Raw genomic sequence first — 13,941 nt, forward strand, 5'->3', positions numbered from 1 at the left:
AGTGTGCGTGCATGCGTGTTTGTGAGTGTGTGTGTGTGTGTGCATGCATGTTTGTGAGTGTGTGTGTGTACGTGCATGCGTGTTTGTGTGTGTGTGTGTCTGTATGTGTGTGTGAATGCGAGTGTGTGCGTGTGTCTGTATGTGTGTGTGTGTGTGTGTGTGCATGCATGTTTGTAAGTGTGTGCGTGCAAGCATGTGTTTGTAAGTGTGTGTGTGTGCGTGCGCGAGTGCGTGTTTGTGAGTGTGTGTTTGTGTGTGTCAGTGTGCGAGTGTGTGTGTGTGAGTGCGAGTGTTTGCATGTGTCTGTGTGAGTGCGAGTGTGTGCGTGTGTCTGTGTGTGAGTGCGAGTGTGCGCGCGAGTGTGTGTGTGCGCGTGTGTCTGTATGTGTGCGAGTGTGTGTGTGTGAGTGCGAGTGTGTGCATGTGTCTGTGTGTGTGTGTGTGAGTGCGAGTGTGTGTGTGTCTGTATGTGTGTGAGTGCAAGTGTGTGTATGTCTGTGTGAGTGCGAGTGTGTGTATGTGTCTGTGTGAGTGCGAGTGTTTGCATGTGTCTGTGTGAGTGCGAGTGTGTGTGTGAGTGCCAGTGTGTGTGTGTGTGTGTGTGTGTGTGTGTGAGTGCGTGTGTGTGCATGTGTCTGTGTGTGAGTGCGAGTGTGTGTGTGTGTGTGTGTGTGTCTGTTTGTGTGTGTGTGCGTGTGTCTGTGTGTGTGTGAGTGCGAGTGTGTGCATGTGTCTGTGTGTGAGTGCGAGTGTGTGTGTGTGTGTGTGTGCATGTGTCTGTGTGTATGTGAGTGCGAGTGTGTGCGTGTGTCTGTGTGTGAGTGCAAGTGTGTGCATGTGTCTGTGTGTGCGTGTGTCTGTGTGAGTGCGTGTATGTGTGTGAGTGAGTGCGAGTGTTTGCATGTGTCTGTGTGTGAGTGCGAGTGTGTGCGTGTGTGTGTATGTGAGTGCGAGTGTGTGTGTGTGTCTGTATGTGTGTGTGAATGCGAGTGTGTGCGTGTGTCTGTATGTGTGTGTGTGCGTGTGTCTGTGTGTGTGTGAGTGCGAGTGTGTGCATGTGTCTGTGTGTGAGTGCGAGTGTGTGTGTGTGCGTCTGTGTCTGTGTGTGTGTATGTGAGTGCGAGTGTGTGCGTGTGTCTGTGTGTGAGTGCAAGTGTGTGCATGTGTCTGTGTGTGCGTGTGTCTGTGTGTGAGTGCGAGTGTGTATTTGCTAAAAGCCAAGCCAGGCCTGAAACCCCTGCCAGCTGGTGACTGAGGATCCACTGTTTGACAGAAGGAGAGGACCTATTCATTCTGTGGCACCATCGAGTACATGGCCCCAGAGATCATCCGGGGCAGCAAATCCGGACACGGCATGGTGAGTCGGAATTCTCTATCCTCTCTGTGTGTGAGTGTGTCCGTTTCAACTGCTTTCTGTGGCAGAGAATTCCACAGGCAACCCACCACCCTCCCCGCCCCGACCCCCGCTCTCTGGGTGAAGTCACTTCTGGAATCAACCCGAAATAGCCCTACCTGTATCCTGGCTCTTGCCTTTGGGAACACCCTTCTTTTGTTTCCTTGTCTGGAACTGTTTGGAATTTATAGATTTCTAGGACATACTTCCCTCATTCTTTTAAACCCCAGTTAATATAGTCCTTGCCAATCCGGTCTCTCTCCACACGTCAATCCTGCCATCCCAGGAATCTGTCTGGGAAACATTCGCTGCTCTCCCTCCATCGCCAGAACATCCTCCCTCAGATAAGGAGACCCCAAACTGTGCACAAAGCTCCAGGGGTGGTCTCACCAAGGCCCCTGTACGTCCCAGCCCCCGTAGCCCGAACCCCCTCGCGATGAAGGCCAGTAGCCCAATCACCTGCCCACTGCCCCTCCAATGCTTACCTTCAGCAATAGGTGTTCGGGATTCCCCAAGCCTCCTCGCACCTCACCCGTTCCCAGTTGCCATTCAGATGATAATCTGCTTTCCCTGTCTCTTTTTTTGCCACACAAGTGGATAATCTCACACTGATTCAGGTGTCCGCTGTGTGCTTTCCCCACTGTCCGAGCCACACCGAAACATCCCTGCGTCTTCCTCTCAGCTCCCCCAGCTTTGAGTCCTCTGCAAACTTGGAGACATCAGGCTTTGTTTTGTTGTCTGAATATAGGTTGTGACTAGCTGGGGCCCAAGCACCGAGCCCTGCCGTCCCCCACGAGCCATTGGCTGTCACTCAGAAAAAGTTCGCTCTATTCCTCCCCTTTATTTCATGCCTGTTAGCCATTTCTCTCTCCGTGTCAGTACACAATTCACACAACATGATTTTATAACCAGAGCATCCTCTCTCTCTCTCTCTCTCTCTCTCTCCTGCCACTTCCTTTAACAGCCAAGAATACAGACCATCCGGTCCTAGGGAATTGTCAGTTCTTAGGAGTAGTTTTCCCAAGCACCATGCACTTAATGAAGGTAATTGTCGGGCATTTATCCCTCCCCATCATATTTTGATCTCCTGTGATCTTTGGTGACTTTTCTAAGTCTCCTGCCATGAAGATGGATACAGAATGATGAGAGGGGATCTGATCGAGACGTATAAGATTATTAAGGGATTGGACACTGTGGAGGCAGGAAGCATGTTTCCGCTGATGGGGGAGTGCAGAACCAGAGGACACAGTTTAAAAATAAGGGGTAGGCCATTTAGAACAGAGTTGAGGAAACACTTCTTCACCCAGAGGGTGGTGGATATATGGAATGCTCTGCCCCAGAAGGCAGTGGAGGCCAACTCTCTGGATACTTTCAAGAAAGAGATGGATAGAGCTCTTAAAGATAGTGGAATCAAGGGTTAAGGGGATAAGGCAGGAACAGGATACTGATTGTGGATGATCAGCCATGATCATAATGAATGGTGGTGCTGGCTCGAAGGGCTGAATGGCCTACTCCTGCACCTACTGTCTGTACAATGCCTGTGCAATGCATTTGCCATTTATTTGTTTTCTAGCATTCCAATGCTCACTTTTAGTTACTGCTTTCTTATAGAAAGATGTAGAAACCCTTGGTGTCTGTTTTCATGTTTCTAGCTAGCTTTCTCTTCCACTGCTTTCTGCCGGTTTATTATCGCTCTCTCATGCAGTGTTAGTTATGGCTTTGCCCTTCACTTTGGTATTCTTGTGTAGTGTCCTGATGAGTGCAAGGTGAAACACTTGATAAAATATCTTTGGGTTTTTCATCCTTTTCAGTTCTTGGTTAATGTCTGCTCAGTCCAGGAGTCCTACAGGTTGGAAAACATACCCTTTGGTCTAACCAGTCCATGTTGAGAATAATCCCAAGCTAAACAATCTAACCCCATGCTGTCCCTGTCCCTGGGAGTGTTTGATGTGGGGGATAATGTAGAGGGAGCTTCACTCTGTATCTAACCCTGTGCTGTCCCTGTCCCTGGGAGTGTTTGATGGGGGACAGAGTAGAGGGAGCTTTTCTTTCTCTTTCTCTTTCTCTCTCTCTATCTCTCTTTCTCTCTCTCTCTCTCCCTCTATCTCTATATATATATATGTCTCCATCTCTCTGTATCTCTCTCTCTCTCTGTATCTCTCTCTATCTCTATCTCTATCTCTCTGTCTCTATATATATATATCTGTGTCTCTATCTCTCTCCATCTCTCTATCTCACTCTCTCTACACTCTCTGTCTCTCTCTTCTCCTCTCTCTCTGCACTGTCTGTCTCTCTCCTACTTCCTCTCTCTCTCCCTCTGTCTATCTCTCTCTCTCTATATATATAATCTCTGTCTCCATCTCTCTCTATCTCTCTCTGCACTCTCTGTCTCTCTTCCCCTCTCTCTCTGCTCTCTCTCTCTGTCTCTCTCTCTCTATATGTATATATCTCTGTCTCCATCTCTCTATCTCTCTCTATCTATCTCTCTCTCTGCACTCTCTGTCTCTCTCTTCCCCTCTCTCTCTCTCTGTCTCTCTCTATATATATATATATATATATATATATATCTGTCTCCATCTCTCTCTCTGTATCTCTCTCTCTCTCTGTTTCTCTCTCTCTCTGTTTCTCTCTATATATCTGTCTCCATCTCTCTCCATCTCTCTGTCTATCTATCTCTCTCTCTCTCGCTTTCTCTACACTCTCTGTCTCTCTCTCTCTCTCTACACTCTCTGTCTCTCTCTCTCTCTCTCTGCACTCTCTGTCTCTCTCTCCTACTCCCTCTCTCTCTCTCCCTCTCTCAGGGGAAGCCCTCTAATTCTCACTATGACAGCCCTGTGTCTCTCTCCCACAGTCAGTCGATTGGTGGAGCCTGGGAATCTTGCTGTTTGAGCTTCTGACTGGTGCGTCTCCATTCACCCTGGAGGGAGAGAAGAACTCCCAGGGGGAAGTGTCCAGGTGAGAGGCCGCTCGCACAGTCCGGCTCAGAATAACAGGAGTTGATAGCAAAGCCGTCCCGAATTGCCCCCAGATTCGGTGGGGGTGAACACATCAGTGCATGTGGGTGGACACTCTCACCGTGGTGTTCGGTGACCCCCGGGGGATGGGTCTTGAAGGGGGCCACACGTCAGGGCATCGATGCTAACGTGTAGAGTAAGCTTTACATTCTGTTTAAAAGAGTGGAGGGAGCTTTAGTCTGTAACCCTGTGCTGTCCCTATCCCTGGGAGTGTTTGATGGGGGACGGTGCAGAGGGAGCTTGACTGTGTATCTAACCCTGTGCTGTCCCTGTCCCGGGGAGTGTTTGATGTGGGGGGACAGTGTCGAGGGAGCTTTACTCTGTATCTAACCCTGTGCTGTCCCTGTCCTGGGGAGTGTCTGATGTGGGGGAACAGTGTAGAGGGAGCTTTACTCTGTATCTAACCCCGTGCTGTCCTGTCCTGGGCAGTGTTTGATGGGGGACAGTGTAGAGGGAGCTTTACTCTGTATCTAACCCTGTGCTGTCCCTGTCCTGGGGAGTGTTTGATGGGGGACAGTGTGGAGACTCTAATTGCTTGTGTGGTCACAGGAGAATCTTACAGGCCGATCCCCCGATCCCCTCTGAGATCAGTCCAGCTGGTCGGGATCTCATTCAGAAGCTCCTCATCAAAGACCCGAAGAAGAGGTTGGGGTCAGGACCCAAGGGAGCGTCAGAAATTAAACGCCATTCCTTCTTCCGGGTAAGTCTCTTCGGCCCTTTTTCCTCCCCACCCACGTTGACCAAAATCTCACCCCCTCTCTGACTCACTGCCCCCATTCCCCTGTGGAGGGGCAGGCTGGGGTCAAAGGTCCGGGTGGGCTAGGGGGTCATGGGGACAGTGAAATTTCCCAGAGCTGAGCTTGAGCCCACACAGCTTCAGGAAGTTGCACTTCTCTAGCACCTTTGCCCAGGGTGTAGTGGAGCTGTGTGGGTGTGGGGTGGGGCAGTGTCACACTCTCTTTCCCGAACATTGTAATGCAGGGGGCGCAGTGGTCCGTGCATGCACAGGAAGATCCCGCAATCTTCCCAGGACCCCCACCTCACCTCACCTCTCACTGCTCTGGGAGTGGGATCTTCCATTCCTCCATTACCCTCCCCCATGCTGCTCTGGGAGTGGGATCTTCCATCCCCCCCCTTGTCCGTACCCCCATGCTGCTCTGGGAGTGGGATCTTCCATTCCCCCCCCCTTCTCCATACCCCCATGCTGCTCTGGGAATGGGATCTTCCATTTCCCCATTTTTTTTCCCATGCTGCTCTGGGAGTGGGATCTTCCATTTCCCCTCCTCCCCCCCATGCTGCTCTGGGAATGGGATTTTCCATTCCCCCCGCCCATGCTGCTGTGGGAGTGGGATCTTCCAGTTCTCCCCTTCCACCACCCCCCCCCATGCTGCTCAGGAAGTGGGATCTTCCATTTCCCCCTTCCCCCTACCTCCTTGCGCCCCCCCCCAGGAGAGGTGGTGGGATGGGGGTGGTGGGTTCCCATACAACCTTTGGAATGCCTTTGGCCCCTCCTCTAGGAATGTGGGACGGGCATGTTTGGGTGGGGAGGGGTGAGTAGGCAAATGTCTCTGGGGAGGGTATTTGAGCTCATATTTCTTTGGGTACGGACATGAGGGGTCACCCCCACCGTCAAGTTGCCCCTCACCCCCCCCCCACCCCAAGGATGATGGGAGGAGCCTGGCTCTGCCCAGGGCGGTGCGCACTCTGGAGGGAACGGGGCTGGTCAGTTGAAGGTCTCTCACATCCCCCACCTCACACCCTCCACCCCACCCCACCCTCACTCTGTTTCAGGGGATCAACTGGGAGGATCTGGTTGCGAAGCGCATCCCGGCGCCCTTCAAGCCGGTGATCCGGAGCGAGATGGACGTCGGAAATTTTGCGGAGGAGTTCACGGAGATGGATCCGACCTACTCCCCGGCCAGTCTCCCCCACAGCGGGGACAGGATCTTCAAGGTCCGTCCACCCGCCTGGGGGCGGTGGGGGTGAGGGCCTGTGCGCCCGGGGTGGGGTGGGGGGAGAGGGTCTGTGCGCCCGGGGCGGTGGGCGGGGAGAGAGGGTCTGTGCGCCCGGGGTGGTGGGCGGGGGGAGAGGGTCTGTGCGCCCGGGGCGGGGGCAGAGGGTCTGTGCGCCCGGGGCGGTGGGCGGGGAGAGAGGGTCTGTGCGCCCGGGTTGGTGGGAGGGGGGAGAGGGTCTGTGTCTCCGGGGCGGTGGGAGGGGGGAGAGGGTCTGTGCGCCCGAGGCGGTGGGAGGGGGGAGAGGATCTGTGCGCCCGGGGTGGGGTGGGGGGAGAGGGTCTGTGCGCCCAGGGCGGTGGGCAGGGAGAGAGGGTCTGTGCGCCCGGGTTGGTGCCCCGGTCAAAATTCCCTGCAATCTTATCCCAGGAAGGTCACCTCATTGTCTTCCAAATTCCAACAAGCACAAACCCAAGGTCTTCATCAGACAGACCCTGCATAGCTGGGTTCTGCTGAGTGAACCACACCTGCACAGTCTCCAGTGCCAGTCTATTCTATCGTTCAGTCCCTACCATGTGGGTGTAGGCCATTCGACCCAACAAATTCACACTGACCCTCCAGAGAACATCCCACTCAGACTCACTCCCATAACGCCTCATTTCCCACGGCCAATCCACCCTAACCTGCACATCCCTGGGCACTATGGGACAATTTAGCACGGCCAATCCACCCTAACCCGCACATCCCTGGGCACTATGGGACAATTTAGCACGGCCAATCCACCCTAACCTGCACATCCCTGGGCACTATGGGACAATTTAGCACGGCCAATCCACCCTAACCTGCACATCCCTGGGCACAATGGGACAATTTAGCACGGCCAACCCACCCTAACCCGCACATCCCTGGGCACTATGGGACAATTTAGCACGGCCAATCCACCCTAACCTGCACATCCCTGGGCACTATGGGACAATTTAGCACGGCCAATCCACCCTAACCTGCACATCCCTGGGCACTATGGGGCAATTTAGCACGGCCAATCCACCCTAACCTGCACATCCCTGGGACACTATGGGACAATTTAGCACGGCCAATCCACCCTAACCCGCACATCCCTGGGCACTATGGGACAATTTAGCTTGGCTGATCTACCTAACCTGCACATCTTTGGACTGTGGGAGGGTACCGGAGCACCCGGAGGAAACCCATGCAGACAGGGGGAGAATGTACCAACCCCACACAGACAGTCACCCGAGGGTGGGATCGAACCCGGGTCCCGGGCGCCGTGAGGCAGCAGCGCTAACCGCTGAGACACCGTGCCGCCCCAGCTGAGGGAACTTTATTCCACCTGACTAGTGCTTTCAGCAAAGCCTCCCAACTCTTAAGACTCCATTTCCTTTGAAATAACGAACACCAACATTCCCTATGACCCACTGGAAGGCTCAATGGTTAGCATTCACGGCGCCAGGGACCCAGGTTCGATCCCACCCTCGGGCGACTGTCTGTGTGGGGTTTGCACACTCTCAACGTGTCTGCGTGGGTTTCCTCCGGGTGCTCCAGTTCTCCCCCCCCGACACGGTCCAAAGATGCACAGGTTAGGCTGGGCTAAATTGTCCGGCAGTGTCCAGGCTGGGTGTGGTGGCCATGAGAAATACAGGGTCGCGGGGGTGTGTCTGGGTGGGATGCTCTGCGAAGAGTTCGCAAGTGACTCGATGGACCAACAGGCCTGCTTCCACACTGTAAGGATTCAGCTCGGTGAGCTTGGAGGTTGGCTTATTGCAATGGGCATTGAGAGAAGACTTCCCTACTTTCAGACTCCATCTCCCACTTCCAGGGGGACCAAAGGCCTGGCTAGTTTCCTAACTGCGTGTTTAATCTACATAGCGACCTCTTTGTAAATTCATGTACCCGATCCCCCAGATCCTTCTGCGCTGTCTTGTGCTCCTTCTCTAGATTTGAATGATTACTGGGCAGGACAGCCCCGGGCGGCTGAGCATCTGTCTTGAGGTGAGGGTTTGGGGGATGCACGCTCTACAAAGACTAGAAGGGGTGGACACTGGGAAGTTGTTTCTGTTAGGCGGGGAGACTAGGACCATGGGCACAGCCTTAAAATTAGAGGGGGTAAATCTAAAACTGAAATGAGACAACATTTCAGCCAGAGAGTGGTGGGCCTCTGGAATTCATTGCCACAGAGTGCAGTGGAGGCCGGGACATTGGATGCCTTCAAGGCAGAGATCGACAAATTCTTGATCTCAGAAGGAATCAAGGGCTACGGGGAGAGTGCAGGGACGTGGAGTTGAAATGCCCATCAGCCATGATTTAAATGGCAGAGTGGACTTGATGGGCCGAATGGCCTTACTTCCACTCTGATGTCTTATGGTCTTATCACTCACTCTCCCTTACCTTCCCACAGGGCTACTCCTTCATTGCTCCGTCTGTGCTGTTTGCTCGGAACGCTGTGACCTCCGGAGACCTGGACCTTGAGCTGAGCGAAGTGGGCAGCTGCCCTGATAGCATGGCAGTCGCTCGGAGTGCTATGACCAAGGTATGGCGTTCCCCCTTGTCTCATTCACCCTCTCCGCGCACAAACCCTGGAGAGTGACATGGGGAGAGGTCTGGGTTCAGGTGGGAATGAGGGGGAATGGTGGTGGGGGCTTGTAAAACACAAGGTGGGGTGTGACTGGGCACGGTGGGGTCCAATTGGAGTCTGCCCAGGGTAAAATTGAGCAGAGGAAAAGTGGCCCATGGGTGGTAGGCCGGGAATCCAAGATGGCCTCCCTGAAAGGAATAAGCTTTCCCTTGGCCTTTGACCCTGCACTGTGGCTGGGTGCTGCCCGGATTTGGGCGTGTGGGGCCACAGAGCCAAGGGAGGCCAACCCCTTTGGGGCAGCTTCCATGCCGAGAGGGGTAAAGGATGGTGCGCGGAAAGGCCCGACCTTTCACCTCCTACCCGGGAAGCTGGAGTGCCATCCGCCTGCTCCTGTTTGTCATTTGGCCACCAGGACTCTGCGTTCTTCCAGCACTATGAGCTGGACATGAAGGAGCCACCCCTGGGAACGGGAAGCTTCTCCATCTGCAGAAAGTGCCGGAGCAAACTGAATGGGCAAGAGTACGCTGTCAAGATCCTGAGCAACAGGTAAGGAGATCTCTAATGCCACCCCTACCCTCCACCCCTCCCCTCCCTGTGGCGCCCCTTCCCTACCCGTGGCACCCCTCCACCCCTCCCTGACCCGTGGCACCCCCCCCGCCCCTCCCCGACCCGTGGCGCACCCCCCCCCTCCCCGACCCGTGGCGCACCCCCCCCGCCCCTCCACAACCCGTGGCGCCCCTCCGCCCCTCCCTGGCCCGTGGCGCCCCTCCGCCCATCCCTGACCCGTGGCGCCCCTCCCTGACACGTGGCGCCCCCCCCGCTCCTCCCCTCCCTGTGGCGCCCCTCCCTGACCCATGGCGCCCTTCCGCCCCTCCCTGACCCGTGGCGCACCCCCCGCCTTTCCCCTCTCTGTGGCCCCCCTCCCTGACCCATGGCACCCCTCCCCCCTCCCTGACCCGTGGCGCCCCTCTGCCCCTCCCTGACCCGTGGCGCCCCCCCCCGCCCCTCCCCTCCCTGTGGTGCCCCTCCCTGACCCATGACGCCCCTTCGCCCCCCTGCCCCTCCCCGACCCGTAGCGCCCCTCCGCCCCTCCCCGACCCGTGGCGCCCCTCCGCCCCTCCCCGACCCGTGGCACCCCTCCGCCCCTCCCCGACCCGTGGCGCCCCCCCGCCCCTCCCCTCCCCTCCCTGTGGTGCCCCTCCCTGACCCATGGCGCCCCTTCGCCCCTCCCTGACCCGTGGCGCCCCTCCCTGACCCGTGGCGCCCCTCCCTGACCCATGGCGCCCCTCCGCCCCTCCCTGACCCGTGGCGCCCCCCCCCGCCTTTCCCCTCCCTGTGGTCCCCGTCCCTGACCCGTGGCGCCCCTCTGCCCCTCCCTGACCCGTGGCGCCCCTCTGCCCCTCCCCTCCCTGTGGCACCCCTCTGCCCCTCCCCGACCCTGGCGCCCCCCCCGCCCCTCCCCTCCCCGTGGCGCCCCCCCCCGCCCCTCCACCTCCCTGCGGCGCACTGCCCAATGCTCCATATCTCTGTAAACCCATCCACTCCTCCCTATCTCTGTCATCCCCTCTGGCCTGTACACCCTTCTGTATTTGTGGAGAGGGAAACGGGCTCCACATTTTGAGTCCAGTGACCCTTTTCATTGAGTTGGAACTCATTCAGAGTCCGAGCATGCCCGAGACGTTAACTGTGCTTCTCTCCACAGATGCAGGCAGTCCTGCTGAATTTCTGTAGTAAGCACTGTCTCTATTCAATTGTGTGTTTCTTACGTAGGTCAGCTTTGGAGACAGTTGTGTGTGTGTGTGTGTGTGTGTGTGTGTGTGTGTATGCGAGCGCGCGCATATGTTGGAGGGGTTCGTTAAGTCAGACGTTCTGTAGTTTCTCCTGAGTTTTCTCAGCCTGTGTTGGGATCTGATCCGGTTTTCCTCTCTGTTTCCCAGGATGGAGAGTCACATCCAGCGAGAGGTGGGAGCTCTGAGGTTGTGTGAGGGTCACCCTAGCATTGTCAATCTTCACGAGGTTTTCCAGGACCAGGTGAGAGGGCATGAGCACGGTCCCCTCCCACTACTCACACGCTGCCTCCCCCCACCCCCTAGTCCCACCAATCCTGCCATTTGGGGGACTGTAAGGACTGCAGATGCCGGAAGCTAGAGTCAATAAATATGAGGCTGGAGAAGCACAGAAAAAACGGTGTCAGGGGAGCAGGACCCCCCCCGCTCCTCCACCCCCACCCCCCACCCAACCCACTGTACCCCTACACTCCACCTTTGTCCAGTTCCTGCCCCTCTGCATCCCCCATTCTCCCAAATTCTCACCCACCCCGACCCAAACCACCCCCCACTCACCCACAACTCACTCCGACTACGGCCCACGCACACCCTCACTGAAAAAAATCTTGAAAAGGCTCTGAAAAGATTTTACAAGGATGTTGGAGGGTTTGAGCTGCAGGGAGGGGCTGAATAGACTGGGGCTATTTTCCCCTGGAGTGTCGGAGGCTGAGGGGGGACCTTACAGAGGTTTATAAAACCATGAGGGGCATGGATAGGGTGAATAGACAAGGTCTTTATCCCCAGGGTTGGGGGAGCCCAAAACTAGAGGGGCATAGGTTTAAGGTGGGTGGGGGAAAGATTTAAAAGGGACACGTGGGGCACTTTTTTCACACAGAGCGTGGAATGAGCTACCAGAGGAAGTGGTGGGGGTTGGTACAGTTACAGCATTTAAAAGGCATCTGGATGGGGTTGGAGGGATATGAGCCAAATGCTGGCAAATGGGACTAGATTAATATAGGATATTGGGTTGGCATGGATTAGTTGTGCTGAAGGGTCTGTTTCTGTCCTGCACAGGTCTGTGGCTCGCTACCCCAGCTCGCTACCCCAACTTCCACCCCCCACCCCAATTACATTGCAACCCACCCTCACTCACCCCCCACCCCCCCACCATCTGCCACGAGGAGAGGCAATGGCCGAGCAGTTTTATTGTAGAACTGTGTTAATCCAGAGACCCCGCTAATGTTCTGGGAGCCTGGGTTCAAATCCCACCAGGGCAGATGGTAGAATTTGAATCAATAGAAATCTGGAATTAAGAGTCAAATGATGACCATAAAAGCAATCTGGTTCACTAATGTCCTTTGGGGAAGGAAACCGTCCTTACCCGAACTGGGTCTACGCGTGACCCAACCCCACAGCAATGATGAAGAGTCTAGGCCCGAAACGTCAGCTTTTGTGCTCCTGAGATGCTGCTTGGCCTGCTGTGTTCATCCAGCCTCACATTTTATTATCCCACAGCAATGTGGTTGTCTCCGAATGCCCTCTGGGCAATTAGGGATGGGCAATAAATGCTGCCTGGCCAGCGATGTCCTTATCCTGTGAGTGACGACAAAGAAAACTTACCCCTCCAGGTACAGTTCACCACACTCATTCCCTGCTTTCCAGCATCCACCTCTACTCCCAGCTCATCGCACCACACTCCCCCACTCTCACAACTCTCCACAGCCCCACTGCCGAACACCGAGCACAGCTTCTCACATCCTCTACATTCCCCCCCACCCCAAAACCCTGCGGACCAAGTGTTTCAGGCAGAAACAAAACTCTCTGTAAGGCTGGGGAACTGACTCTATGGTTGTCTCTGTCACACAGCGTGTCTAATGTGTGTTACTGTCTGAATGTGTGTGTGTTAGCATGTTTACATACATGGATGTGTTTTATTTCACGTGGTGACATTTTGACACATTGTGTTTCACATATATGTTTCATGTGTGTTAATCGGGTGTTATTTTATGCATGTGACTTCATGTGTGTATTATATCAGGTGTTATTTCACCGTTGTGTTATTTCATGTATACAATAACATCTCTTATTCATACTTGCTTTTCATGTGTGTTTTTTGTATGTTTTTCTTGTATGATATACAGCATGTGTTATTTCATGGGAGCATTACATGTGTGAATTTTGTGTGCATGTGGCATGTTTTTGAATTATGCATTTCATGCATAATTATATCGTGTTATTTTGTGTGTGTTATCAGGTGTTTTTCGCGTGTGTGTGTGTGTGGTATCATGTGTGTTATTTCGCGCGCATGGGGTATTTTCACATCTATGTCATTTTGTGAGCCTGATATTCACAAGTTTTTGAGCATGTGTTATTTCATGTATGTGTTATCATGTTTTTCACATGTTATTTTGTGTCCGTTATTCATGTGCATTATATCATGTATAGTAGGAACTGCAGATGCTGGAGAATCTGAGATAACACAGTGTGGAGCTGGATGAACACAGCAGGCCAAGCAGCATCAGAGGAGCACAAAAGCTGATGTTTTGGGCCTAGACCTTTCAGAAAAATTTGAAGAAGGGACTAGGCCAGAAACATCAGCTTTTCTGCTCCTCTGATGCTGCTTGGCCTGCTGTGTTCATCCAGCTCCACACCTCGTTATCTGCATTATAATATTTTTTTTTTTATGTGTTATTTCATGTGTGTTATATCATGTTTGTTTTTTTGTGCCTGTGCTGTATCGCGTGCCTGTTATTTTGTGCCTGTGCTGTATCGCGTGCCCGTTATTTCATGCGTGTGCTGTATCGCGTGCCTGTTATTTCGCGCGTGTGCTGTATCGCGTGCCCGTTATTTTGTGCGTGTGCTGTATTGCGTGCCCGTTATTTTGTGCGTGTGCTGTATCGCGTGCCCGTTATTTCGTGCGTGTGCTGTATCGCGTGCCTGTTATTTTGTGCGTGTGCTGTATCGCGTGCCTGTTATTTCGTGCGTGTGCTGTATCGTGTGCCTGTTATTTTGTGCGTGTGCTGTATCGCGTGCCTGTTATTTCATGGGCTTCTAGTTCCTCTGTTTGCTTGCTTGAGCTACTGATGGCACCTAAGCCCTGTGTCCCTGCCCTTCCCCAGTTTCACACGTACCTGGTGATGGAGCTCCTGCGTGGAGGTGAGCTGCTCGATCGAATCCGTAAGAGGAAACATTTCAGCGAGTTGGAGGCGAGCCAGATCATGAG

The 13,941-nt window shown here is 54.3% G+C and overlaps 1 protein-coding gene across 3 annotated transcripts in view; it reads left to right on the forward strand.

The window, feature by feature from the left end:
* Positions 1–13,941, forward strand: part of LOC125449276 (ribosomal protein S6 kinase alpha-5-like) — a 34,419-nt gene that overhangs the window by 14,848 nt on the left and 5,630 nt on the right. For 2 of the 3 annotated variants that reach the window (XM_059641657.1, XM_059641659.1), the window contains 8 exons: positions 1,274–1,357; positions 4,245–4,348; positions 4,957–5,107; positions 6,199–6,360; positions 8,776–8,907; positions 9,365–9,498; positions 10,890–10,983; positions 13,838–13,941. The exon at positions 13,838–13,941 is cut by the window's right edge and continues 67 nt beyond it. In XM_059641657.1, coding sequence (XP_059497640.1) covers positions 1,274–1,357; positions 4,245–4,348; positions 4,957–5,107; positions 6,199–6,360; positions 8,776–8,907; positions 9,365–9,498; positions 10,890–10,983; positions 13,838–13,941 — 965 coding nt within the window. The remainder of the gene's footprint in view (positions 1–1,273; positions 1,358–4,244; positions 4,349–4,956; positions 5,108–6,198; positions 6,361–8,775; positions 8,908–9,364; positions 9,499–10,889; positions 10,984–13,837) is intronic. The other variant, XM_059641658.1, reaches the window with a different exon arrangement.

The sequence above is a fragment of the Stegostoma tigrinum genome, chromosome 42, assembly GCF_030684315.1.
Source record: "Stegostoma tigrinum isolate sSteTig4 chromosome 42, sSteTig4.hap1, whole genome shotgun sequence".
Lineage (NCBI taxonomy): Eukaryota > Metazoa > Chordata > Chondrichthyes > Orectolobiformes > Stegostomatidae > Stegostoma > Stegostoma tigrinum.